Below are 27,232 nucleotides of genomic sequence, written 5' to 3'. Positions count from 1 at the left end.
CCCAGCTTTGAAACACTTAAGTCTATGGGAACCATTCCTATTCAAACCACCATAGAGGACAATGATAGGCCTGTTGCTGTGCCTCCAGAACTGGCTTCTGGCACCCACAGATCTGCAGTGGCTCAGCCACTCGGGGACTTTGGGAAGGCTCAAGATTGACCATGGTTTTTCATTCCAGCAAACAATCTATATTCTGTAGGATGAACTAATGCAACGCACAATTAAGTCCAGGGATGTTTGGTGAGCAGAGTATGTGAGGACTAGTGGGCAGGGGTGCTCAATGGTTAGTCAGCAGTTCTGTACTAAGAGGTGAAGTCTACCTCCTCTGTTACGGCCTTGACATTCAAGATGTCTCTAACCTCTCTGAAATCCAGAGGAAAAAAGGACCGTGGCGGCACGACTTGGAATGCACTCTCCACATCCTGTCTGAGATGGTATTCATTGGCTTTCTTCTGAACTCTGGCCTGGTGGTCCTCTGAAGCAGCAATGTCTGATGCCTTGGGAAAACAAGCTCTAACAATAATCAATGGCATCCACTAGGGACAGTGCACAAGGAGTGACCGTGGTGACCTGTCTGGCAGCCATGAATCCAGGGAAAGCACACTTTGGGCTCTTGGCTCTCAGAGAGCTTCATCTCTCCTGGGTTGGCCTCTACAAGACTTTTCTAACAGGAACCTCATTTTAAGTCTCTTAAGGCTCAGTGACCATCGTCCAAGGCAGAAAAAGGAAGCTGACACTGAAGGCCCCAGGGCATCAAGCAGATTGTCTGGATCTGAAGTCCCTCCAGACTGTGGGCTGAGCAGGACAGCAGCCATGCAGGGCAGAAGGTCCTGAGCCTGTTCCTTATGCCTTCATCCTGGGGTGTTACTTATATACCATGATCCTGATTCACAGGGAATGCTGGGATCTGGGCAGGGTGCTCCTGGCCCAGATGATGGGGTAAGAGTGAGCCTGAAATGCCAGGCTGCAGAACCTATGGCTGCACTATTGTTCCAGAGGCCTAAAGGAGGTTTCAGGGGTGGTGACTTACCCTCAAGCCACTAGGGTGTTCTTGGTTTTCAAGAACATAGGTGTACAAGGTCTTATGTACCACGATTGGGCCATAGGATGTTTTGCCTCAGCATGCTGTGTTTCCATTCCAGCCCTGTGGCATCCCTGAGGTAGGATCTGTTATCGTGGTATTCTGTGGGAGGCCTCTTTCTGGAACACATGGCCTGTATATACAGTACTCCTGCCTTCCTCAGAAGAAGGGGCCAGGTCACTGATCTCCCATTCTGTGTGCACCCCTAAGTTGTGGAGCTGAGTGGCCTCCTCCTCTTCTTCCTCTTCTATTCTCCTTCTTTGTATTATTATTGTAATCATTATCCTCCTCCTCCTTCCTCCTCCTCCTCCTCCTCCTCCTCCTCCTCCTCCTCCTCCTCCTCCTCCTCCTCCTCCTCCTCCTCTTCTTCTTCTTCTTCTTCTTCTTCTTCTTCTTCTTCTTCTTCTTCTTCTTCTTCTTCTTCTTCTTCATCTTCTTCTTTTTCTTCTTTTGGTAAAAACAAGGCAAAATTTTTCCACTTGGTATAGTCTGACTTTATGCAAAAGCATAAATTAAAAGCATAAATTAAAAGAGGGTGACAATATGGGGCAGGTGGTACAGCTCATGTGCTGGGGATGGTGGTAGAGCTCATATGTTAGCCTTACATGAGTTTGTTTCCCCAGCACTGCATACAACTGGGCTTGGTAGCACATGTCTGTAATCTCAGCACTCAGGAGGAGGCTGAGGAAAGACATGAGGAAATTCAAGGTCACCTTAGGCTAGAAAGAGAGAATCTGAGGCCAGTCTTGAGGTACATGAGGCACTGTCTCCAAAAAGGAGTAGGAAAAATATAACCTTCAATCAGAGATCACTTGGCTTGACCAGCTCTAAACTGTATATAGTAATCATTAACTTTACCAGAAAGACTGCCCTCAGAGCACTGGAAAAGTTAAAAAGCTATTTGAGAGATTAAAGACTCTGGGGCTGTGCTTGTGTATAAGTGTACAGCCCCAAACCTTGTCAGCAGTGGGTGTACTGGTAGGGGGATGGGAATGGCGCTCGATGAAATGGCGCTCACATAAGCTTGCAAGAGGTCACAGCTGTGGCTCAACAGGAGGCAAACAAACAAAACAAACAAACAAACACACAAAAAAAACCTGGTGACAGCAAAAGTCCAGAGCTCCCCCCACAGTGGGAAAAGGGGTAAAGTAGTCAATGAGGCATGATGTTGGCCAGGCCGGATGGTTCACACAGACCCAGTGGACATAGTATGTCATGGGCCACTACTTTCACACCTAAGCAACAGAAAAACAACCACTATGTGGCATATGAGATTACGCGGAGCCAGAGCTCCCTGGCACTCATTCACAGCTCGTCCATTGGGACCACAGGTGGCTTTCTGGGATTACAGTGGGAAGAGTAGGTCTGGAAGGACAGATAGGGACCCAGTCTACCCAGCAAACTTCCTATCCTCTTGGAGTGTCTGAAGGGCCCCAGAGATCTGACCAAAGTATAAAGAACTTACCATAATGACAACCCCACCACCCTTGCCCCCACGCATTTCTTTCGGCTAAAGAGGAGGGAGAAAAAAAGAGAACTATGTTTACCCTTTGACCCAAAGGGCTTTAAGTGTCATTCCCTCCCCCATGATGCCCCTAGAGTGCCTCTTACTTTTTGACATGGGTATTTAGCTCCTTCTCAGCAGAAATACTTTGCAATATCAGTTTTCTAAGTAGACCCCAGCCCCTAGGTTCTCTCTGTAGAGGGGTCCCAATTCAACCAGAAAGAACATTCTAGACTCCTACTGCAAACTCTCACCATTCTCTCCAACCCCATTACCACAACCCTGGCCGAAAACCAGAGTCTTCCAATGAAGGTTTTTAAAATTTTATGGCTGAAGTACAGTTTGGGCACCAAGATTTTGAAAATTTTCTTCTAGTGATTTTTCTGATTAAACTGTTAGGCCCTTTCTAGGGAATGCACATGGCAACTGGACCCTCCCCTTGGATACGCCCAGGTTTGACTGGGTGTCCCTTGGGCGTGATGAGAAGGGTTTCAGACGCACGGTCTGGCTTTGGAGCAGCCAGGAAGCGGAGCTGTGCCACACGTCTTCCGAGACAGGAGCCAGGCACTGGAGGTAAACACTGCAGGTTCTGACGTGCCAGACCAATGGCGGGGGAGTAGTTCATCACAGCAGCAACATCTGATCTGCCTCCTTTCAGTTGCAACTAGTCATGCCTAGACTGGAGATGCTAAACATATGGAACCAATTCTGCTGACTTAGACCCTTCAACAACTCATGGCAGGAATGTGAACATACACTGTTTATTTAACCAAGGGTTTTCAGGCCTTTCCCCTCTGGCAGTCTGCCAACTGCCCCAGAAAGACTTTGAAGTAATTCTTTCAGGCCACAAGCAGTGAGCTGGTTCTCTCTCACCAAGAGGGGGTGCGGTCTGGAGTTGATTTTCTCAAAGGACCAGAGGTGGCTTTCCAAAACCCAGGAGAGACTCTCAGCCCCCAACTTCACTTTCTCTAATCTGCTGCTCCCAAACCTTTACTGTACTGCAGACCCCAGAAAGCTGAATTCCTCTTATTAAAAAAAAAATCTTTTAAAGAAAATAAGTATTTTCTTATAAAATGTGACAATTCTGGAAGACTAAAACCTTAGCAAGACTAATTTGTTAGAGTCCTTTCTAAGGGACAGAGCAAAGCATCAACTTCAAAACCTTTATCAGAAAGTAGATGAACTTTTACCTACTTTCTGTAGTAAGTATAATTAAGAACCCTGGTTATTACATGTAAGACAAACATTTAAAACAACAACAAACACTCTGGAAAAAGCTAAAGCAGTCAAAAGGAGTGAAACCGGAAAGTTGTATGGTGGCTGCCAAGGAGGGGGAGGGGGAGGGGGACTTAATGGTGTGGAGTTACAGTTTTTGATGGCTAATCATGGTTGTCAACTACATCTGGAATCAACTAAAACCCCAGCAACCTGGCATACCTGTGAAGGATTTTCTTGCCCGGCTCATGTGAGCCATGCCTTCTAGAGGCAGCCTACATGAAAGGACACAGAAGAAAGCTTTTACTTTTAGCCTGCTTATACTCATTACATACAGATATGCAGGTAAACACTCATAACACAAACAATCTTAAACCCATAATAAAAATGAATATTTAAAAAATATTGCTCCCTTTACATGGTGGTGCCTTCATGAGTGGGTCTGCATAGAGGAAGTAGAGATAGGGGGTTGACCAGAAGAAGAGGTCCCATGTCTGACACCCAAGGGCAAGGAGGAAAGTCTGACTGAGAATCCTGGAGGGGCCAGGGAGTGAAGCCTCAGCCACACTGACAAACCAGCTTACCCCCTGTCCTGAGGAGGGCTGACTGGTCTAGAGCGGCCGTGGGAAGCAAGGGCTCAGTCTGGATGTTGTACCACAGCAACCCGCTGAGCAGACACACAGAGCTAGCCTTGTGGGAGGGAAGACTGCTTCTAACCCACAGCTCAGCATTTCAGCTCTTAAATAAGTGTCTGTGCTCACTGGGAGATGCACAAAAGTTGGGGGCTATCTCAACTCGTGTGGTGATTTTGTCATGAATATTTGCCAAAACTCATCAAGTTCCACACTTAAAATTCTGTGTGTCTGGGGACATTCTCACAGCAGCTCACAACTTTTTGTAACTCCCATTTGAGGAGATCTGACACCCTGCTCAGGCCTCTTAGAATTCCAGGCATTCACGTGAAGACATACATACATACATACATACATACATACATACATACGGGCAAAAAACACCTATATACATAAAATGATTTACAAATTTAAGGCTGGTTTAACCCAACGGTTGGAAATTTTCCCTAGGAAAATCTAAGAGATAACTAGATTGGGACTTTTAAAAGAAAGGCTTGGCAGTTAAAAATGTATACTGCTCCTGCAGAGGACCCAAATTTGGTTCCCAGCATCCACATCTGGGGACTTATTAATCACCTGAAACTCCAGGGAGAACTGGTACCTCTGTCCTCCACAGGCACCTGTACCCACATGCCTCTACCCATACACAGATACATATGTGTGACATCATGGATAGTTAAAAGAAAAATATTATTGTACAGCATTAATAAGTGTATGGCCTACTCACATATGTACCTGTAAGGATAAGATGTGTCTCAGTTGGTAGAGTGCCTGTCTAGAGTGTAGGAGGTCCTGGGTTCCAGCTCCAGCAAGCACTGCATAAGCCAGACATGGTACCAGACCTCTGTGATCCCAGCACTCCAGAGGTAAAGGCAAAAAGATCAGAAGTTCAAGGTTATACTCGGCAATATAACAAATCACAGGCCAGCCTGAGCTACATAAGAACCTATCTAAAAACGAAACAGAAAACCAGGCATTCCCATCTATCTGCCACTAATGAACTTAACATGAAATGAGACTAAGAGGGTTGAAACAAGTGAATAACAGTCTGCATTGCTAACCTTTGACCTCTTATACTGGGTGGTAAAGCCATGAGTAAATATTGCTTCCTATGCTGTACTTAGGCAAGTCTTCTGCATAGAGACTAAAGAATAGGTTAGAGAAGAAAAAAATGCAATGGCAAAAAGAAAACTTCAGAGATATTTATTGGTTGGCCCACCTACTTAGAATCACAGCGTGCTTGTGTGGTGTGGTTTAGAGAGAGGAAGCTTTGCCCTGTTATTCTTCCTGAAGATTCTAAAACCATGACAGCAACTGGCTTGAAGATCCAGCCCAGAATTTTCACTCTGGCTTAAGACCCACCCCTTTCCTTTGATAAGCACAACTTAACTACCTTAGTCCTAAATGGCCAGGTTCTTCCTACACTTCCTTCTGGAAGGTAGGAAAAGGTTTCCCAGCCTTCCCCAAGTATCAACCTTTAGACACACCAGCTCTGTGGAATGTAATAGAAAGGTGACTTAGAATGGCCAGATAGGGCAGGTCCACACCCCCCAAAGACCGAGTCCATAGGTCCTGTGCTGCCCTGGGCAGTTGAGTTTTGCAAACATTTTGTAGATGTTTAAAGCTCACCTTCCTAGCTGGGCGGTGCTAGTGAATGTCTTTAATTCCAGCAATCCAGAAACAGAGACGGGCAAATCTCTGAGTTTAAGGCCAGCCAGTTCTACAGAGCAATTTCCAGAATGGCCAGGGTTATAAAGAAAAGCCTGTCTTGAAAAACAAAACAATAACAACTAAAAACACTTCACCTCACCTCCTGTTGATAGCCTCTGCCTCCGTCAGCTTTTTCCTTATTCCTCAGTCAAAATACTTAGATGGCTTGCATTTAATTGTGTATAGCACATTGACTTTTTTTTTCCAATGTAAAATTACACCCTAATACTAAATGAGCAAATGTTTAGAATTGATGTCAGTCTCTCCCAACCCCTGTGGCTTCTACTGCTTTCTCTAGAAGGCATGCCCCATCCCATCTACTCTAAGAAAATTTAGGATCCTTCCTGCTACTCGGAACCTAAGAGCCAACTCTCCCAGCACATTTGATGGGAAGACCTCATGGTTTGTTCACTATGGTTTTTAATAAGGGGACTTTGCATTTCAGGACTATTCTGTTTCTCTAGCTAGAGCTGGAGGGGCGATTTCACTGAGGATGTGGGGAACACAGGCACCCAGCCTGGCCGCTACCAACACTTGAAGAAACAACTGAGTGATCTGTGTTTTCAGTCTTACTCTGCCCTCAGGCTCCATTTCCTCATTGCAAAATGAATACTGACCGCTGCTCACATCCAGAATCCCAGCCAGGGCTCAGAGCTCTGGACCACTTTCAAGAAAGTGTTCCAACTTCTTCCCCTCCAGGTAGAAATGTGTTTTACACAGACTCTCATCAATCTGCTCTGTCTGCTGATAAATGGGCATTGCACAGTAACCTAAATGTCCCTACAAAACGAAATCTAATCCAAGAAGAGAACCTACCTACATCTTGGTCTCCCAAACTGGCTTTTGTTGTTGTTGTTGTTGTTGTTGTTGTTGTTGCTGTTTTAACTAGTTCTAAATCCAATGAGCTTCCTTTTAAATTTTGCTCCTAAAATTTTAGAGAACATTCATTTCACCCACCATTTCCAAATCATGTGGAGAATTGTTAAATGCGTACAGGGTGGTTTCATTTCCTGTGTACCAGAGAGGCTGAGGGTCATTCACAGGAAAACTGGAACAGCAGCCACCAGATACAAGCAGCAATGGGGAATCCATGAATATTTATCACCTCCCAGAAGAGTTCCTTGAGCAATGTGAGGACAGAAAGCAACTTCAGCTATTGTGCGCCCAGTTCTAACATTCGCCACAAAGACACCCTGTTCTTGCTTGTGAAACTCCTCATCAAAGCCATAAAGGAGGCCGGCCTGCTGTTCCGAGCTTTAACTAGAAGCCCCGAAGGCTTATGATAGCAAAACAACACTTTCTCCAAAACAAACAAGGCTTTCCTTTGTGTGTCTAATGAGGTGAGAGTGTGGCTAAGGCAGATCCTACCCTGCTTAGAGTCCCTGGATGCTGAGGTCATTAGAGCTTGCAAGCAGCTCCAGGGTGTCCAACCCATGGCTGAATGTGGCTGAGGGTAGCTATGAGTGCAACCCAATATGAAATTGCAAACTTACTTCAAACATTATGGTGTGTGTGTGTGTGTGTGTGTGTGTGTGTGTGTGTGTGTGAGAGAGAGAGAGAGAGAGAGAGAGAGAGAGAGAGAGAGAGAGAGATTTCATTTGTTTGATAACTCAATTCCATGTTTTCTGAGCGTGAGTGAACCTTACAGGCGTTGGAATGTCAAAAGGTTGGATGTACCTGCCAGAAAAGGGTAGACCAGAGAGCGTTTACCTAATTGCACACCTGAGGTCCATGAATTGTGGACAGTCCCTCCAGAGGGGACTGAACAGGAACTAACTCTGTAGGGACCACATCATGCTGGGCTAGACAGCACCTCTGAAGAGATCAGCTGAAAGCTCTTGGAAGGTGCTAAGTACAGAGAGAAACATAAACACATCAAATGAATTGCTAGAAAGGGAAAGGAAAAAAATTGGTGAGCTAATGAAACAAAATGGAATTTCTCCAAAACCAAATCAGTGGAATATCTTGGGTTTGGATATAAAACTTTGTGTGACCTTGGACTCCATGGAGTGGTTTGAATATGCTTGACCCACAGGAAGTGGCATTATTAGGTATGGCCTTGCTGAAATAGGTGTGGCCTTGTTGTAGGAAGCATGTCACTGTGTAGGTGGGCTCTGAGGTCTCCTAGGGCTCAAGTCCTGTCCAGTGCAGAAGAGACCCTCCTTCTGACTGCCTGCAGGAATCCTGGGTGCCTTTTGATCAAGATATAGAACTATTAGCTCCTCCAGCACCATGTCTGCCCGCATGCTGCCAAGCTTCCCACCATGATGATAATGGACTGAACTTCTGAAACTGTAAGCCAGCCCCCAAAAAATATTTGCCTTGTAAGAGTCACCTTGATCAGCCGGGCAGTGGTGGCACACACCTGTAATCTCAGCACTCTGGGGAGGCAGAGGCAGAGGCAGGCAGATTTCTGGGTTCGAGGCCAGCCTGGTCTACAGAGTGAGTTCCAGGACAGCCAGGGCTATACAGAGAAACCCTGTCTCGAAAAAACCAAATCCAAAAAACCACACACACACACACACACAAGAGTTGCCTTGATCATGGTTTCTCTTCACAGCTAAAAAACCCAAATTAAGACAGAAGTTGGTACTTGGCATGGTTCTAGAGAAACAAAAGTATAAGGATGAATCTTTTAAGTATCTAGAATGGCCTTTATAATTTGCCAGCACCTTCTAATTCATAGCACCTTCAGCTACTGAAACCTCTCTCCAGCCACTCTCTTGAGAGCTCAGAGAATAAAAGGCCCGGGGTGAAAACTAATTTCAAACTTGAAGAGGTAAATGCCTTTGTTCATCTTGATCCATCAACTGTCAATTAGGTGACCTTGGATAGGAAACTCTACAGTTTGGAGGGAAGTAAGGTAAATGATTTTGCTGGTTGGTTGTTCTTAGCACTTCTGGATAAATTGATAAAAGAAAGGAATGAGATCCATGATAAACTTGGCCAGTTCCAGTTCCAAATAAACAATCTAGAAGTTTCTAAGTGTGCCCTTGAAGAGAATCTTCTCTCCAGCAGCCACAGAGTTCAAGTTGCAGAAAATCAAACCGAAGCCCTCATAATAAGGGTAGCTGAATTACAGCCATTGAAGTCTCAGCCTCAGAGGGTGTCAGCAAGTAAAGTAAGGGAATTAATTGGCAAAGAATGGGATCCTATAACTAGGTATGGGGATGTGTGGGAGGACCCTGTTGAAGCTGAGAACTTTGAACTCCTAGATTCTGAAGGGTTTATCTCATCTAAGGAAGTGGTATCTTCAGTCCCACCCTTCAAATATTTCCCTTTTTGCCTGAGGAATGGAACGTCTTCCCTTTCTGATAAACAAGCAATGATTTTCTCTGAAAATCATCACTATAACACTGATGATTCTTCTCAAGGTCCACCAATAGACCTATAACCAGACTCTAGGCAAAGCAGACCCCTAGCAGGGGGGTAGGAAGTGTAGTCCATGAGGAAGTATACTACACTACTAAGGAGCTTAATAAGTTTGCCAATTCATTCAAGCAGAGTCTGGGGACTTATGCGTGAGAATGCATTTTTAAGGGTGTGAGATGGGGCTGGAGAGATGGCTCAGCGGTTAAGAGCAACGACTGCTCTTCTGAAGGTCCTGAGTTCAAATCCCAGCAACCACATGGTGGCTCACAACCATCCGTAACAAGATCTGACTCCCTCTTCCAGTGTGTCTGAAGACAGCTACAGTGTACTTACATATAAAAATAAATAAATCTTTTTTTTAAAAGTTGTGGGATAATGGTAGAAAGAACATAAAACTAGATCAGGCTGAGTTTATTGATATAGGAACTCACACAATTAAAAAAGGGTGTCAGAAGTTTGTTTGAATGGTTGACTGAAAGGTTTATCAAAAGACAGCCTTGGAAAAGAGAAGATGCCTGATATGCCTTGGTTTAGTGTTGATGAAGGGATTTTAAGGCTCAGGGAAATTGCAATGCTGGAGTGTGTACACTGTGTAAAACCTAATCCTCCATAATGGGAAGGCCCAGAAGATAAGCCTTTCATGGGTCCTGTAAGATGCAAAATGGTGAGAGGGGCACCAGCACATTTGAAGAGTTTTGTTCTTGCCCTTTTCCTTGTGCCAGACCTTGGGGTTGGAGATGCTCTGCTCAGTTGGATGAGTTAAATGCAATGGGTTTAACTGGGTCCCATAGTAGTGGGGCCAGGTGGCAGCACTGAATTGCCAGAGGCAAGGTGATCATAGTTATCATGATGGGCAACATAGACAAAACACTGTTCATAATGACCTGTAACGAATGGTCAGCATAGGCAAGATGAATTTTATAATGGCATGACTCGTAGGGACCTTTGATACAGCTAATTACTCATGGCGTTTCCAGGCATGAAATAGATAAGAAGCCTACTGCATTTCTGTTTGATCTGTATAAGCAGAAAAATTCTCAAACAAATGAAAAAGATTACATTGGATCATGGCCAAAGGCAATCTCAGGCAGTGAATCAGTTTCCAGGCATGAGCCAGTTTGCAGACCCAAGAAGCCCTTGAATGAAAGGGTGTCCAGGTTCCTCTGAGGAAGGACCTTGATAAGACTCCTAAAAGTTTTGCTGTTAGCCTTTCTCCAGTTCTTCCCCAGAGGGACCTACAGGCTTTTACAAGGGCAACTGTAGGATGAGGGAAGAGAAATGATCAGACTTTCTAGGGTCTGTTGGATACTGGTTCTTAAATGATGCTGATCCTGGGTGATTCTGAAAGATACTGTGGCCTCCAGCAGGGGCTTATGGAGGCCAGGTTATTAATGACATTTTGGCTAATGTCCGATTCACAGTGGATCCAATATGTCCCCAAACTCATCCTGTGGTTATTTCCCTAGTTTCAGAATATATAAATGGGATAGATATACTTAGAAGTTGGCAGAATTCTCACATTGGCTACCAAACTTGTGGAGTAAAGGCTATTTTGGTTAGAAAGGCTAAAGGGAAGCCATTAGAGTTGCCTCTGCCAAAGAAAATATTGACTCAAAACCAGAATCATATATCTGGAAGAACTGCAGAAATTAGTGCCACCATTAAGGACTTGAAAGATGCAAGAGTGGTGGTTCCCATTCACATCTCCCTAACTCTATCTGTCCCGTGCAGAAGACAGATGGATAATGGAGAATGACAGTTGACTATCAAAAACTAAATCAGGTAGTTTATCTGATTGCAGTTGCTGTACCAGATATAGTGTCCACGCTTGAGCATATGAGACCTCAAAGTCCACCTACACAGTGGCACACTTCCTCCAAGAAGGCTACACCTATTCAAAGAAAGGCCACATCTCCTAATCGTGACACTTCCTATGGGTCAAGCATTTTCAAACCACCACACTACACCAAGTCAACATCTCTGTTCTTGGTCTTTTTCTTGCCTCTGCCCCATCTGTCCCTCTACCACCTCAAGACTTCAGAAAAATCCCTTTGACCACTGAGTCAAATGATGATAAATGAACAGTAAGAAGGATACTGACATACTTTGGGGGTAAATATAAATTTCTTGATGAGATCATCAATTCACCCTGCCTTCATTACCAAGATACTACAGCCTGAGGAGATGATCCAGATGAGGCTGTCTAGGACTTCAACTGCCCACACATCCACCGGGCCCACGAACTGACAGAGGTCAGAGAAAGGGGCTCAACAGGCTTCCATCTGCTGGAAGTTGGAACTGAGTGTAAGCTCTCCACAAAACCAGGGCCCTTGCTATGGTAAAGGACTTCCCACCTTGCACAGCCAGGGGATAGACCGAAAAACCAAGCAAACCACAACAAAAACTAGAGCCGGTGAACAAAACAGCATGGCTTTGTAAGTTTCTCAGTATTCTTATTCCCTAAACGGAGCTCACAGATCTGAAAGAATCTACCCTGCAAGATGCGTCTTTAGCTGGTCAGCTGCAGGCACAATGAAGAAGAACCACAAGGTACAGACTTACCTAAGGACAGCAGTTGATGAATATTCAGCATGAGAGAGAGAGGAGAGGCTGGGTCTTCCTCCTGGCTAGCAGAGATCTCTGATAGCACCTGCCATCAAGCTGGAAGCAAGACCTGTCTTCCTCCCTACTTCTCACGGCGCAGTCTACACACAGACCCTCATATCTGACAGAATTAACAATGCTCATTTTCTTGCGGAGGCCACCAAAGGAAAGGAAAGACCTAGATTCGGTCACTTAAAAAAGCCGGAACCAAAACAAATAAAAAACAAAACAAACCCACACCCACTTTGGCGTAGAGCTATGTAGGAAATGGAGCCAGAATTGGACTTCATTTTTTTATGCCTTCCTGTGAGGCACATGACAGGAAGCTATTCCTCTGGCAAGTCAAGCCTCTACTTCACGAGTAAAGTAGGGGGCAGGGGTTGGTAGTGCCAGTCTCTTCTGGGAAAGCCGTCTCCTGGTTGGGTTTTGCTGGCAGAATTACTAGGGAGAAAAATCATAATGGGCTGTAGCAAAGGACTTAGGCACCCAGAGCAACCACCCACAGCCTCTTTACTGCAGGAAAGGAGGGTGGGAAACCAGGATCTAATACAGCCCAGGGTGGCCTCAAACTTGATATGTAGCCAAGGATGACCTTGAACTTCTGACCTTCCTGCCTATACCTCTGACTGTTGGGATTATAGGTATATGTCAGTGTGTATATGTAACTTATGATTAGAGAACTTCATACATGTATATAATGTATTTTGATGATATCTACCACCCAACTTTAACTCTTTAACTCCTCTCGGATCCCCCTCCCAAGTTCTCATCCTCTTTTTATTTATATTTTACAGTTCTAGCTGAGTCTAATTGGTGCTGCAGGTATCACATGAGTGTAGGTCCATCCACTAGAACATGGGAAACTGATAACCACACTCCTAAAGAAAATGGACTCTCTCCCCAAGCAGCCATCCCCTGCCAATAGCTCTTCAGGGGAGCCAATCTCCATACCTGCCTTATGCAATGCTGGGGACGGCAGCCAGTATATTATGCATGCTAGACAAGCACTCTGCCTGTCGGAACTACATCTGAACCTTCTACCCTCATAGTTCAAGGTTTTATTTAGAAAGCATTCCGGTAAGGTAAAAAAAAAAAAAAAAAAAAAAAAGAACTTCTACTTCTACTCAACACCTTTTGTTTACGAGAACAAATTACCCACCTCATACTGCACACCTAAGTACAGGGGAGCACCATTAGGGGAGCACCACTGGTAATTACATCGCTAACGGTTCAGTATTTACAGTGTGCTGTTTGCTCACGCCATCTTTCCAGCATGTCCGGTTTGCTTTTCTGTTGCCATGGTAAGATGCTGACCAAATTCAACTTGGAAAAGAAAAGGTTTATTGGACTGGCAGGTAAGGTTAATCAGATTATCAGTGGAAGCCAAGATGGTCCCAGTTTGTTTTTCTGTTGCTGTGATAAGATGCTGACCAAATTCAACTTGGGAATGAAAGAGTTTGGCTTGCAGGTAAAGTTAATCAGATCTTCAGTGGAAGCCAAGACAGGAGCCTGATGGCAGGAATTGCAGTCGAAGCCCATTCCCACGGCTTGCTCCCCACCTTTCTTATACAGCCCAGGACCACCTAGCCAGTAACGGGTCCATCCGCAGTGGGCTGGGCCCTTCTTCTTTGTTGAGAAACCCTGATATTAAGGTGGTCTACAGTGACTGGACAGCTCCCTGAGCTGGGCCCAAAAGGGAAAACTCCCTTTTCCCGCAGGGCTTCCTCTTCTCCACTTGACCTTATTTGGGGAGCCCGGCCCCCACATCCTCTACCTGAGGAATGTCAGAGAGTCTTTGGTGAAATTACAGGTTTCATCAAATTACTCCCTTTCTCTCAATAAGAACCTGCCAAGCGGGCACCTGGAATGCCTCTCCATGCAAGTGAGGCATTCCCAGTTCCTTAAGGCCCAGCCAGCGCACACTCACCCTGAAAATCCCCTCCCACTCTCCAAGGTTCATAGAGCCCTCGTTCACCTTAAATGAAGAACACAAGCTGTGTCACTGAACATCGATCTAAAAGAGAAGCCACCTCCCACCTCCCAGGTACTCACAGCAGGACCAAGATTCTGCTAGCACACCCCACAGGGAGGAGGTGGAACTCAAAACCACACTTCCTTTGCCAATTATCAATTAAGAAAATACCCCCATTGCTATACTCATGGGCCAGTCTCCTGGAGGCATTTCCTTCGCTGAGCTTCCTTTATCCTAGATATGTTTCGGTTGTGTCAAGTTGACAAAAACTTACTCTAACACAATAGTTCTATGAAAGTGTCCCGCTATACCAAAAATAGTCTAGGGGTTATAAGACATAGCCACCTCTCCAAGGTCCATAGAGTTCAGCCCTGTATTTCCTCCACATAGATGAGGTCCAACCCAGAACAGGGAGATGGCTTGGTGGTTAAGGGTGTGCACCACTCTTGTAGAGGACCAGAGCTCTGTTGTCAGCACACTCTTTGGTGGTTTCCAACTTCCTGAAACTCCAGTTTCAGGGGCTCAGACACTCTCTTCTGGCCTCCTCTGGCACTGGGCATGCAGAGGTGCACATGCAACATGCAGACAAAACACTCATAAACAAGAAACAAAAATCAACAAGTACTTTTTTAAAAAGCTGTTTAGTGCTAGGAAGGTGACACAGATGTGGCCAGAGCAGCAGCAACCATGGGGAAATGACTAGAAATGAGTCAAACAGGGGGATAGAGGCCCTGTGAGGCTTTACAAGACCTGGAAGTCTGGTAGGGAACAGGAAGCCATTGGAGGATGTTTCTCTTGGGGACAACACAACTGTGAATGCCTGCATCTGGTTGTCGTGTGGGGAGTGGCTGGGGTATATGAGTGTTCAATGATCCAACTCATCTTTCCTACCTGGTAATCTGTTGTGATCACAGCCCTCCTTCCAGAACTATCTAGAGATTCTTTCAAAAAGTAAGGCTTCAAAACCTAATTTTGAGCTGGAGAGATGTCTCAGTGGTTAAGAGAACTGCCTGTTTTCCAAAGGACCCATGTTCAGTTCCCAGCATGGCTCAGAACTACCTGTAACTCAGATTTCAGGGATCCACTGCCCTCTGGTGGTCTCCTTGGGATATGCATGCACATGATGCACAGACAGACAAGCAAAACACGCATAGAGATAAAATAATTTTTTTAAAAAAATTAAAGCACAATTTGTTAACTTAAAAATGATTATATCTTGGGCTGGAGAGATGGCTCACTCTCTCTGGAGAGAGAGTGCTGACTGCTCTTCCGAAGGTCCTGAGCTCAAATCCTAGCAACCACATGGTAGCTCACAACCATCTGCAATGAGGTCTGACGCCCTCTTCTGGTGTGTCTGAAGATAACTACAGTGTACTTACATGTAGTATTTATTATTTCTTTGTTTTGTTTTAAGATTTATTTATTATTATATCTAATAAGTACACTGTAGCTGTCTTCAGACACAAGAAGGTGTCAGATCCCATTTCAGATGGTTATGAGCCACCATGTGGTTGCTGGGACTTGAACTCACAACCTTCAGAAGAGCAGTCAGTGCTCTTAGCCACTGAGCCATCTCTCCAGCCCCAAAGATGTATTTATTACTATATGTAAGTACACTGTAGCTGTCTTCAGACACACCAGAAAAGGGTGTCAGATCTTATTACAGATGATTGTGAGCCACCATGTGGTTGCTGGGATTTGAACTCAGGACCTTTGGAAGAGTAATCAGTGCTCTTAACCACTGAGCCATCTCTCCAGCTCACTTACATATAATAAATAAATAAATCTTTAAAAAAATAAAAATGGTTATATCTTGCTCACTACCTTAAAGAACTTCACAAAATTCACTCATTCGTTTATTCATTTATTTATTCAAATAAACCTGGCTTACTTCTGAAAAGCAGGAGGGGTCACTATACAAACGGCTGTGAGCAACAGAACCACTTAGAGTCCTTGGGGAAATGTTTATAATAAGTTGGAATATCTATTGTCAGTGTCAATTTAAGCAATCCACCATTTTAAAAGCCCAGTTTGCTCTCAGGGTTCACACATCTTAGTCACAGGCTAAGTCACCAGACTAGCTTTGCTTTTCCACACTTTCAAATTTCTCCATCCTCTTTCCCTCCCTAGGGACACCGAATGCCCCTGTATACGCTTTGTCCCCAGATCCACCCACCCCGACCCCACTTCCTACCCACCCCCATCCCACCCACCCCCATCCCACCCACCCCCAGCCTTCCAAATCAGGGGCTGAGCAGAGAGGAAGGACTGGGACGCCTGCAACATGTTCTCAGCAGCTCCAATTCAGGTAGGAGAAAAACTGAGGAACTTTCATTCTTCCTCAGAGTGCACTTTAAGCCCGTCTATGGTTGTCTAACTAAGTCTATCTGCTACAGAGTGTCATTGCACGTTTTCAAAACTTAGTAAATAAAGCATAGATTTTTTTTTTTTTTTTTTTGGAATTGGTTTTTTCGAGACAGGGTTTCTCTATGTAGCCCTGGCTGTCCTGGAACTCACTCTGTAGACCAGGCTGGCCTCAAACTCAGAAATCTGCCTGCCTCTGCCTCCCAGAGTGCTGAGATTACAGGTGTGCGCCACCACCGAAGTATAGATTTTAAAATAGCAAACAAAAGCTTTGGTTCCTATCAGTCTCCCCAGGCTCACACCATATTCACAGCCTCCAAAACGACACATGGCCTGCCAGCACTAGTAGCAAAAGTACACCGGACATGCAGCAGATTATTAAGAATAAACCTGGCAGAAAGGCTGAGAAATTTTTGAGGGTTTAGTAATGAAGAATAGAGCGGTCTCAGTTCTTTGCTCGTTTTTGGCTCTTGACATTTGTTGCAAATTGTCAGGTTGCCTCAAACTACAAATTGTTTATGTAATTTAACGTGCAAGGAGAGAATTGTTTCAAAAAAAAAATGCTCATTTGAGCAAATGAACTTTGAGAGGAAAAACGAGGTTGTAGCTAGACCAGAAGCCAAACTTTCTGGGTAGACAAACTTTAGTCTACCAGATTCATGATCAAAGAGACAAAACCACATTCCAAATAGAAACAGATCCTTTCAGGGCAGGGGCAATACTTGAAACGTGCTTATAGTGGTGTTCCAACCCCTCCCGCCTCTATATCTTTTTGGAAAAGCCTTGTTTGTTTTCTCCCAGCTTCTTCACAAAGTACCTCAGTGTCATCTGTTGGAGGAACCTGCCATACTTGTTCGAGCTAATCAATCCAGCATGTCAAATCGAACCGCTTGTGAGAACTCTTGTGGTTTGAGGTGAATGTAGATATTACCCAAATAAAACTGATTCCGCTCCACAGTAACAGTGAAAGGACCTTATCGCCCCCCTCTACTTTTTGCAGGCTTCTTACACTCACAGGGTGTCCCTGCAAAGGAGGGCCAGCACAATGTTCATCAGAGTCGGGGGAGAAGCCAGAACCAGCCTTTCCCTGGCGGGACACCTAGCCTCCGTGCAACGCCACGCGCGAACGGCGACACCCAACTCCTTGCAGCTACTTATTGGTTCGCGGCGTGGAATTACCTTGGAATCTTCGGTCTGTGACTCGCAGAAATCCCGCCAAAGCGCGGCCAGACCACTAGACAGTGTTGAGGGTAAAGTTCTTGGTGCATGCCACGCCAGACCTGAGCTGCATTTCTTACAAGCTCAAACTTGGGTGCTCCCAGAGCTCCCCACCGGGCTCGAGGTCCTCCTGTGTGGTAACGGAAAGCTCTCGGTGCCCACCGGTTCTACTAAGACGTGCACCCCAGGCCCCGGCTAGGGATCTCCCCCCCCCCCCCCATAACTCTCGACAGCTCGTTGGAATGAGCAGCAGCTCCCCGAGAGACCCTGCAGCTCGCACTCACCTCCACTCCAGAGAGCGGGTAGCAGCAGCAGCCCCAGCAGCAGTGGGGCCAGAACCATCGCGGGGCCGCGGATCTGGCAGTTCTCTCCGGACAGATGCACGCACCCACCAACGTCCCAAATTCGTCGGTCACCGTCCCAAACTCACCGGTCGCCGATCGCGCTGGCAAAGCGCCGCAGTCCCTGCCGCCGGGGCAGCAGGCGCCGGAGTGGCAGCGCCTAGTTGGGGATCGCGGGCGTCCTAAGTTAGAAGAGGCGGGCCCGGGGCTCAGGCCTGGGAGGGGCCAGCAGGTTGGAGTGGACAGGGGCGGGAAGGGGGAAGGGCAAAGAGCAGAGAAGGAGGGAACTGGAGGAGGGGGCGGGAAGAGGCGAATCCAAGGCCAAGCCCTAGGGAGGACGGTGGGGCGGGGCAAAAGTGAATGGAACTTGCGTCAACTCCAGCAGGTTAGCCCCTGGCTTGAGTGTGTGGGAAGACTGGAAGGGAGGTGCTGGAGAAGGAAAGGGAGATGGAACACAGCAAGGGAAGGCCACCATCTTAAGCTAAAAGGACCGAGAGACGGAGAGGAAGGGGAGGGGGCTAAGAAAGAGAATGACCGGGAGGAGGGTCTCTGGCTGCTTGGCAACTTCGGAGCCTCATTCTGTATGGGTAGGTAGGAGGGCTTGGAAAGGGTAGAGGCAGAATTTAGTGGAGGGCGCCGGATGCAACTCCAAGACATTTGAGAGGTAGTGGGTCCAGCTGCCTTGGAGGGACAGCGATTTTGCAGTCCAGGCTTTACGTAGGCCAGAGAGGCCCTGATCGCTGCACTCCGGAGGCGGTGGCCACCGTGGCAGCACACCCTGCTGTGCCGGCTCTTCCTCCTGGCTACTGAATCGGAGTGCAAGAGCGGACCCTGGCGTCAGGATCTTGCAATCTCCACCGGAGAGGCTAGTTCGAATCTACTAAGGAGAGCGTTTGAAACAGGGATGGAAGAAACAGTGCTGTAGCAGGAAAGGGTGGAAGGCTCCAAACAGCGGCATCAGATTGTGAATCCTGTTGTGAATCACAAAGAAACGGAAGGTGCTTTTTCTAGCAACCACAGAAATACCTTACATTTTGTATGAGGCTTTCTTAAAGGAAATAGAATGGTTTGTTTTCTTTGGAGATAAGATCACATTAGAAAAAAAAAAAAAAGATCTCATTAGAGCCTAGAGGAAACCACCCTGATGAATTTAAAGTATTTATTACTGAAACTGAGGACAGACCGACACAGAAGCACTGTGATACAATCAGCTCCTTGCATCTCTAGCCCTGCAGGAAAACATCAAGACATTAAACCAGAAGGGCAGGATTAAACAGACCCTTGGCTGGTGATTGATGTACAAGAGTCTAGTTTACTGTGAATGGTGCCATTCCTGGGATATTTATCCCAGGATGTATAAGAACTGTGCAAGCCAGGAGAGCAAGTCAGTGAACAGAGTTCCTCTATGGTCTCTGCTTAAGTTCTGGCCTCCAGGTTCCTGCCTTGAATTCCTATTCTGACTTTCCTTCACGATGCATTACAATTGTAAGCTGAAATGAATGCTTTTCTCCCCAAGTTGCTTTTGGTCATCACAGCAATAGAAATCTGCATAGGACAGACAGGGTCTTGCTACGATACCCAGGCTGGACTTGAATTCCTGCTTGTGCAAACATTCCAGCCTTCTTAGTAGCTAGAACTACATGTGTGTGCCACTATGTCTTGCTTAAATCTCACTTTTTTTTTTCTGTTTAAAGGCAAGGTCTAACTATTTAGCCCTAGCTGGCATGGAATTCACTGTGTAAACCAGACTGGCCTCGAACTCAGAGATCCTTCTGCTCTGTCTTCCATGTTCTAGATAGAATTAAAGACGTGTGCCACCATGTTTGCAAATGTGACTGACTTTTGTTCTTTTTGGTTAATTTCTTTAGTTTTATGTGTATGCGTGTTTTGATTGCATGGATGTGTTTGCTGGGTACCCATGGAGATCAGAGGAGGGTGTTGGGTCTCCTGGAATGTATTTATAGATAGTTGTTAGCCACCAGATGGGTGATATGAATTTAACATTGGTCCACTGTAAGAGCAACAAATGCTCTTAACCACTGAGCCAACTCTTCAGCTTCAAATCTGCCTTTCTTAATGGCCCTCCCTTGTACAGTACTGTTTTATAGGCTACCATCAATGTAGGATGAAGCACTGACCATTTTATTAGAGTCATAGATTTAGACAGAGGAAATTGATTATCTTTTCTCCGTGGCCTCTGTCTGTGACCTTCAAGTGGCTAGCACCTGGAGTGACCCCAGTGAGAAAGGACCTGGGAGTCTATGGCCTAGCTTTGCACATCAGCATTATTGGAACACAGCCATCACGGGCAATATCATCTCTGTGGTTTTGTGCTGAAGTGGCAGAGGAGAGTAGTTGAAACAGATATTACATGGTTCACAAAGCCATATAATCCAGCCCTTTACATAGTTGGTCAAGCCCTGGACTAAAAGTTAATTCATTTACCTAGCTGCTGCCTGCACTGGAATGATTTGGAGACAAGGGCTTTGGACCAAAGGATCTAGACAAGCTTAGAGCACGTCTGGCATGGGAGCTCAGACTCCAAGAGCGAGCAATTCCGTGACTAAAGAAGATGCTGCTGCATGGTGCTGAGTGACCACCATGCAGTGGCCACCATGCAGCCAGAGGTGAAGCGGCTCTCAGGGTGAAAGCAATGCCAAGCCACACTTGAAGCCCCCTCTTCATGAGAGATGTGACAAAGAGCTTGCAGTTATGTCTGCAAACCTCCACAAACATGCAAACCAAACTAAAATATAAGTTGCATGCTGACCATAGAATTATCTACTATACTTCCAAATGGTCACATTTCTTGTTACCAAACTACGTGAAGAGAAATGTGAGACAAAATGGAATCAGACTCCATTTTCTATATCTATTTCCATGTTTGTAGAATGCCCAGAGGACAGCATTTATGCAATTTATGCAGGGCAACAATGACCTGGAACCCATGTCTCCATGATACTATGTAGCCTAGAGCCTTAGATCTACTGTTGTTTTTCCTTGTTATTTGTTTTTTGTTTATGTTTTCTTTTTAATTTTTCAAGAAAGCATTTCTCTGTGCAGATCTGGCTGTGCTGGAACTGGTTCTGTAGACCAGACTGGCCTCAAACACCAGACTGGCCTCAATTGTACACCTGCCCCTGTCTCCCAAGTGCTGGGATTAAACGCATACATCACCATGGAACAGCTAGATCTACTGTTGATTAACCAAAGGAAGGATTCTCCAGGGTCTGTGGCATTGTTTATCCAGGGCCAGAGAAGATAATTTCTAGTGAGTCAAGTATAGCTGCCTATAACCAACATAAAGTATGAGCATGATCTATGTATTAAGTAAGTTTAATATATCAGGGGCTTGACTGAAGACTTTCAATCAAAGGCCTCAATTTTGCCCAACTGTTGGGCATTGGTGAGCTTAGCTCAATGTCCCCAGCTGAGCTGTTTGCACAGGAAACATCCTGTGGAACAACCTGTGGCTTAATTTGATTCCTGTTTTCCCTCCCGGTGTGATAGGGACCTCCCAGGTACCTGACCTATGGCTATAATTATTTTTTCCTGTTGTTTTTTCTTGCCTCTAGTATATATTGCTGGTCCTTCAGTAAAGCTCTGGCACTTTCCTTACAGAATGACCTGAATGTGTGTCTTCTGTCAATCCTCCAGGCTTATGCCAGCCAGATACTCAATACCATGGCAGTGCAGACGCTGTCAAGTGGAGGTCCCACTGAGATTGGGAAAGAGAGGAGCTCCTGACCGGATCAGTCCAAGAAAAGCCAGTGGGCGAAAGGAAGAGGAACGTATTGGGGAATATATGGTGCAAGAAACAAAGTGAAAGTAAAAACTGCAACAAACAAAGTAAGTACAGGATTGTGCCATGGGGACGACAAGTTCCACCTTACAATTAGAAAGTAGATCAACTGGTAGATTGGTTTAAGCAACAAGGTAGTGGGATTAAGGTTAAAACAGGTTGGGTGTGACAGCGAATTGGGATGGGGAATTTTCTTAGGCAAATTGTCTGAAGTCTAGAACTGCATCAGGCGAGAGGAATAGGGAATAAAATAAAAGAGTAAAAAACAAGAAAAAACGACAACAAAAAACAGATATCAGAAACATGAGAGAGAAAGAGAAAGAGAAGGAAAATGGATTTCAAAACTCCTAGGGACAAGGGGGAACATGGAGACATCCTGTTTCCTCTATGGACCCTACTGGAGATATTCTTAGTACTGGTTCCAAGTGCTCTTCCCTCTGTGTATTGTCTTTGGTGCACCAATTTGTCCATGTGTCAATTTGTGTCTTTGTTTCGTTGTTTGAATGATTGTTCTGTGTTTCATGTTGAAAAGAAAAAATGGTAAAAGCTTCATTTCCTGTTGAAAAGGAAAAAATTGTTAAGGACTTTATCTGCTGGCAGTCCATCTCTTGATCCAGTCTCAGTTTACACAGCAGAGGCTGATTTAAGCTGCCCTGCATTTAGCTAGGAGTCAAGCACAGCTGGAGAAAAGCTGCTTTTAAAAGGGCCAACAGCTTCTCAAATTCTAGGGCAAGTAGGCTGATGGTTATTTCTCCTAGAGAAATCTCTGAAATTGGGTACAAAGTGCTTTTTCTCTTGAAATTACAGCTAGAGAAAAATTGTTTGGTTTAAATTTATGAGATTCATGTAGTCACTTCATTTTTTTCTGATTGGTCTTAAAGGTACAAATATGTTTTGCATGTCTTGACGATAGAGTATTGGCTTATAAGTTATTAGGCATGATTAAAAATTATTACATTGGAAACAAAAATTTAGTTTAAAACTGGTAACTCAGGGTTGGAGTTTTCTTAACAACACATGGCATGACCCAACCCAGGAAAAACAGGCCTCTAAAGATACTTTTAAATTGGCATAATATTTTATGTAATTATTATCCTAAAAATTAGACTTATAAGGGATAAGATTTAAAACAATGTCTCTTTAATGAGGTATTATAAGTTACACTGTCATGCATTCAAACATAAGAATTTGCAGACAAGAGGCCGGCAGATTCTGAGTTGGGAGGCCAGCCTGGTCTACAGAGTGAGTTCCAGGACAGAGAAGCCCTGTCTTGAAAAAAACCAAAAAAAAAAAAAATTTGCAGACAAACTTTGTAATGTGAAAGTAATGTGTTTGCCATTGATTTTTGAAGAGAATAGATCATTTAAAATTGGGTTTTGCTTTCCAAAGTTGTAGTTATGCTCTAATATTTCAAGAGAAAGTTAAGAATTACGGTTAACAACTGCCAGTGTACCATTGACTGCAGTTTGCAGTCTGATCGAAGGCTCACAATTCTTAACTCACCCATATTTTGTAATTAAGATAATTTCAAGAATGATAAAAGTTAAAAATAGATGTGGCCAGTATAGGCCTGTTGCTACTTTTCCACAAGCTTTATTGGATACAGTGGTAGAAGCAAAATTTAACTCCCCAAGATTGAAAAGATCTCAGTGGGAATTTATTTGGTATCAAACAGGCTCCTTTTGAACTGTTTCAAAAATTTGTAGATATGACTACTAAAAACAGCTAGTAAAATTTTTTTCTAGGAACCCTCAAATTACAGGTTCTTTTTGTTATTCAACCCTTTTACAATGGGGACCAGTTGCAGGCTACTGCCCTACAGGACAGGTGGGTGTTGGGCTTGGCCTTGGGCAATAGGCTCAGATTAGAAAATAATTTATAGCGGGGCAATGGTGGTGGCGCATGCCTTTGATCCCAGCACTTGGGAGGCAGAGACAGGTGGATTTCTGAGTTCGAGGCCAGCCTGGTCTACAGAGTGAGTTCCAGGACAGCCAGGGCCACAGAGAAACCCTGTCTCAAATAAATAAATAAATAAATAAATAAATAAATAAATAAATAAATAAATAGAAAAGAATTTATATTTGAGTAAATGCAAGGCTCAGAGCTGCCTCAGTGGAGGCTTGTGAGGCATTGCTTTTGTCTTGCAAATCTCACCTAGGAAGTTTCAAGTCAAAATCATTATTGACAAATCTAGCCAGGTGTGATTCAAAATACAATTCAAACTAAAGATCTATGAGAGATTAATAAGGTTATGGAGAACTTATGAAGGCATTAAAATCTGGCCTGCCTACTCCATACAAAATTATTATGGATTCAGAAGGTTGTTTTTTGCTTTGCATCCTGATTAATTGTAAAACATTTATTGGCTAAGACATTGCTCTAAGCTTACCACAGGAAGACTTAAACCTCTGTTCTCAATGCGGATGCAAATTAACTGGCAAAAGACAAATAACTTTACAGATAGTAGAGAAGGCTACTGTGATCAGTTGTTTATGTTGTGTTCACAGCCATTCCTTAGCAAGAGGAGCATTTATGTAGAGTAACTCTTTTTCATTTCCAAGTAAAGTTTTAACATCCTGATATAAAGCTGTGTGTTGATAAAGTATTGTTGGATAGAATCGTGAAAGTATTTTGAAAAGAATGTCTTAAGAACCTGATGAAACATTTGTTCCTTGTTTCAATCAGCTATCAAATTGGTCATTACAGAGTATTGATACTTGGCCTATTACATGGTAAGCCTTTTAGGCAAAATTGATAATTATTATCCAAAAGACAAGTTGTTAACATTTGCTTTCATGCATGCTTTTATATTTCCTATAGATTTATACATGCATCCCATAAAACAGCTCTTCTATGGCAGAGAAGCTCATGTAATTGGATTACATGTTTATTCTTTTGAGTTTCACCCTGCTAACTTTTAAGTTTCATTGTGATATTACAAGAGAACAAGCTGTGCAAATTGTTACTCAATGCCCTCGGTGTGCTCATTTCGTTTCATCCCCAAGGTCTTAAAGCAAATGATATTTGGCAAATTGATGTGATTCGTGTCCCATCACATGGGAAGTTACAATTTGTTCATGTATCTATAGATACCTTCTCTGGTATGATTTTTGCATCTGCACATAGTGGTGAAAAGATAAAAGATGTAAAAATCATTGTTTATAAGCTTTTACTTACATGGGAGTCCCAAATCAGTTGAAAACTGATGATGGTCCAGCATATACCAGTGGATCCTTTGAAAAATTTTGCGCGGACTTTCATATTATTCATAAAACAGGGATTCCATATAATCCTTAAGGGCAAGCTATAGTAGAGAGAACTAATCTTACTTTAAAAAATTATCTTGAAGAAACAAAAAAGGGAGAGTTTACCTCTCCACATTCTAGCTTGTCCTTTATTCTTTATACTTTAAATTTTTTATTAATAGAGATAATCTTTCTGCTGCAGACAAACATTGGAAAGGTGCAAAGAAGTCAGAGGGTTTAGTAAAATGGAAAGAGTTACCTTCAGGAGTTTAAAGAGGTTCTCATCCAGTGTTGGTCAGGATGAGAGGTTCTGTTTGTATCTTCCCTAAAAAGATGCAGAAAGTCCTATCTGGATTCCTGAGTGCTGTGTGCATCCTGTCATTATGGACACCGATACAGAGAGAAACTACTGGAGCTTCGTGAAAAATCCACCAGTCCTGATGCCAGTGGGGTTAAGAAGTACTGTGTGGCCAGTTGTGCTCTCTGCTAATAGGGGAAGGCTGCAGCTAAATTAGAAGTAGAACAGAGTAATATTACCTTACATTTTACATTAGAGAATAGTTTATGTTTTATTAAAAATAGTAGTAAAAGTGAGATAGAACTTCATTTTTTGGCTCCTGTCTTGTGCTTTGCAATATTTCCTTGAATGCTAAACCATGTGTTTAGTCCCATTCTTTTCTGTAGTTTGGAAAGTCTCTAATGAACAGGAAGAAGACAAGAAATTGAATTGTTCTAGCAGATTGTGTGTACTGAAAAATTGCTGAGACTGTGAAGATTCTGCTGTAGTTGTGAGAATACCTGGAATTGTGCCTATGCCTCTAAAAGATGAAGGAAGACTTCCTGTCACCTTGTATCTCCATAAGAGAGACTTTGGCGTTACTATAGCACCTGATTAAAGAATGGGCTGGATCCATGGCACAAGGGCTTTTGGCTTGTGGTACTGTGACAGTGTTTCAGAACATTCATGAAAGGTTAAGGCATTCTTTACTAATGATACCCCTCCCCTTCTTTGAGATAGGCTCTCCAGTATCTCAAATTCCATTCAAATTCACTTTATAGCTGAGGATGACCTTGAACTTCAGGTCTTTGTGCCTCACGTCTCTAGTTCTAGGATTATGGATGTGTGCCACTCTCCCTGGCTTTGTGTGGAGCTGAGGATCAAACCCACAGCTTGCTGTGTTTGGCAAGCACTCTGAGGTACATCCCCAGCCCCATGACATTGTTCTAAACCCAAATCCTGCTCTGTAGCCTCCTCAACTCTGCCTCCTGCTCTTTGCAGCATTGTTCTTAGTCAGGACCTATAATTTACTCCTGCTTCTGTTCCACTATAGAGTTCCCTCCCCCAGGGGTGCACCCCCTATCCGCCACCATTCAATCCCATCGGCTAGTCTCCCTCATCCACTGCAACACAGTTCAGGCTACTTACCCCAGTGACTGAGATCTAGACAGCAGATTGACCCCAGGATACTCTGCAAATGACTGTGTGGCGGAGTGAAATGACCTTAATCTACTTTCAGTGCTAGAAAGCCATGTGTTCTTTACATAAACAGACCATTACCTTTAATTTCAGATATCAGCAGATGCCTAGGAAGTGTTGCTGAGACAATACAAGGCTCCTCCAGCAGGAGCCTTTATCTCAAGGAATCTAGTGCCAGTTGAGGCCTGGACCACGCTGGCTATCACCCATCTAGAACCCACACTGCAGCCCTTCAGTAACTGCATCTGGGTGTTTTGTTGGTGAATCATACCTCCCACACTCGGATTCCTGCTGTCCATAAGTGGGAGTGGAATTCTACTGTCCTTCTCCAAAGTTTCTGACTTTAAATTCTGAGTTAAGGGCTGGAGAGATGGCTTAGAGATTAAGAGCACTGTGTGTTCTTCCAGAGGTTCTGAGTTCAATGTTCAACAACCACATGGTGACTCACAACCATCTATAATATGATCTGATGCCCTCTTGAGGTAGGCAGGTGTACATGCAGATAGAACACTTACATAACATAAATAAATCTTAAAAAAAAATCATTAAAAAATTTTGGGGCCAAGAGATGATTACAAGGGGGATTAAAGAGGAAAAAGAAAGTGAATATGATGAAAATATACTCTGTAGATGCATAATCCGTTCATAATAAACCCATTATGTATATAATTAATATATACTAATGATACACTAGA

At 44.2% G+C, this 27,232-nt stretch overlaps 1 protein-coding gene and 1 long non-coding RNA gene across 4 annotated transcripts in view; one reads left to right on the top strand and one right to left on the bottom strand.

The window, feature by feature from the left end:
- Mertk (MER proto-oncogene, tyrosine kinase) overlaps window positions 1-18,190 on the bottom strand; it is a 104,830-nt gene extending 86,640 nt beyond the window's left edge. Inside the window, exon 1 of one of the 2 annotated variants that reach the window (XM_052183567.1) lies at window positions 17,957-18,190. In XM_052183567.1, coding sequence (XP_052039527.1) covers window positions 17,957-18,014 — 58 coding nt within the window. In that variant the 5' untranslated portion in view covers window positions 18,015-18,190. Of the gene's footprint in view, window positions 1-12,076; window positions 12,193-17,956 lie in introns of those variants that run through there. The other variant, XM_052183568.1, reaches the window with a different exon arrangement.
- Window positions 18,191-18,334: 144 nt separating this feature from the next.
- On the top strand, window positions 18,335-26,079 carry LOC127685891 (uncharacterized). 2 transcript variants are annotated; one of them, XR_007977940.1, is made up of 3 exons: window positions 18,335-18,398; window positions 21,671-21,862; window positions 25,745-26,079. It is a non-coding gene; the product is annotated as an uncharacterized LOC127685891 (long non-coding RNA). The 2 variants fall into 2 exon arrangements; XR_007977939.1 differs by lacking the exon at window positions 18,335-18,398 and adding an exon at window positions 18,410-18,600.
- The last annotated feature ends 1,153 nt before the right edge of the window (window positions 26,080-27,232 follow it).

Source organism: Apodemus sylvaticus, chromosome 5 (genome assembly GCF_947179515.1).
Source record: "Apodemus sylvaticus chromosome 5, mApoSyl1.1, whole genome shotgun sequence".
Taxonomy (NCBI): domain Eukaryota; kingdom Metazoa; phylum Chordata; class Mammalia; order Rodentia; family Muridae; genus Apodemus; species Apodemus sylvaticus.
The sequence above is the reverse complement of the archived record's forward strand: the minus strand, read 5'-3'. Positions and strand labels throughout refer to the sequence as shown.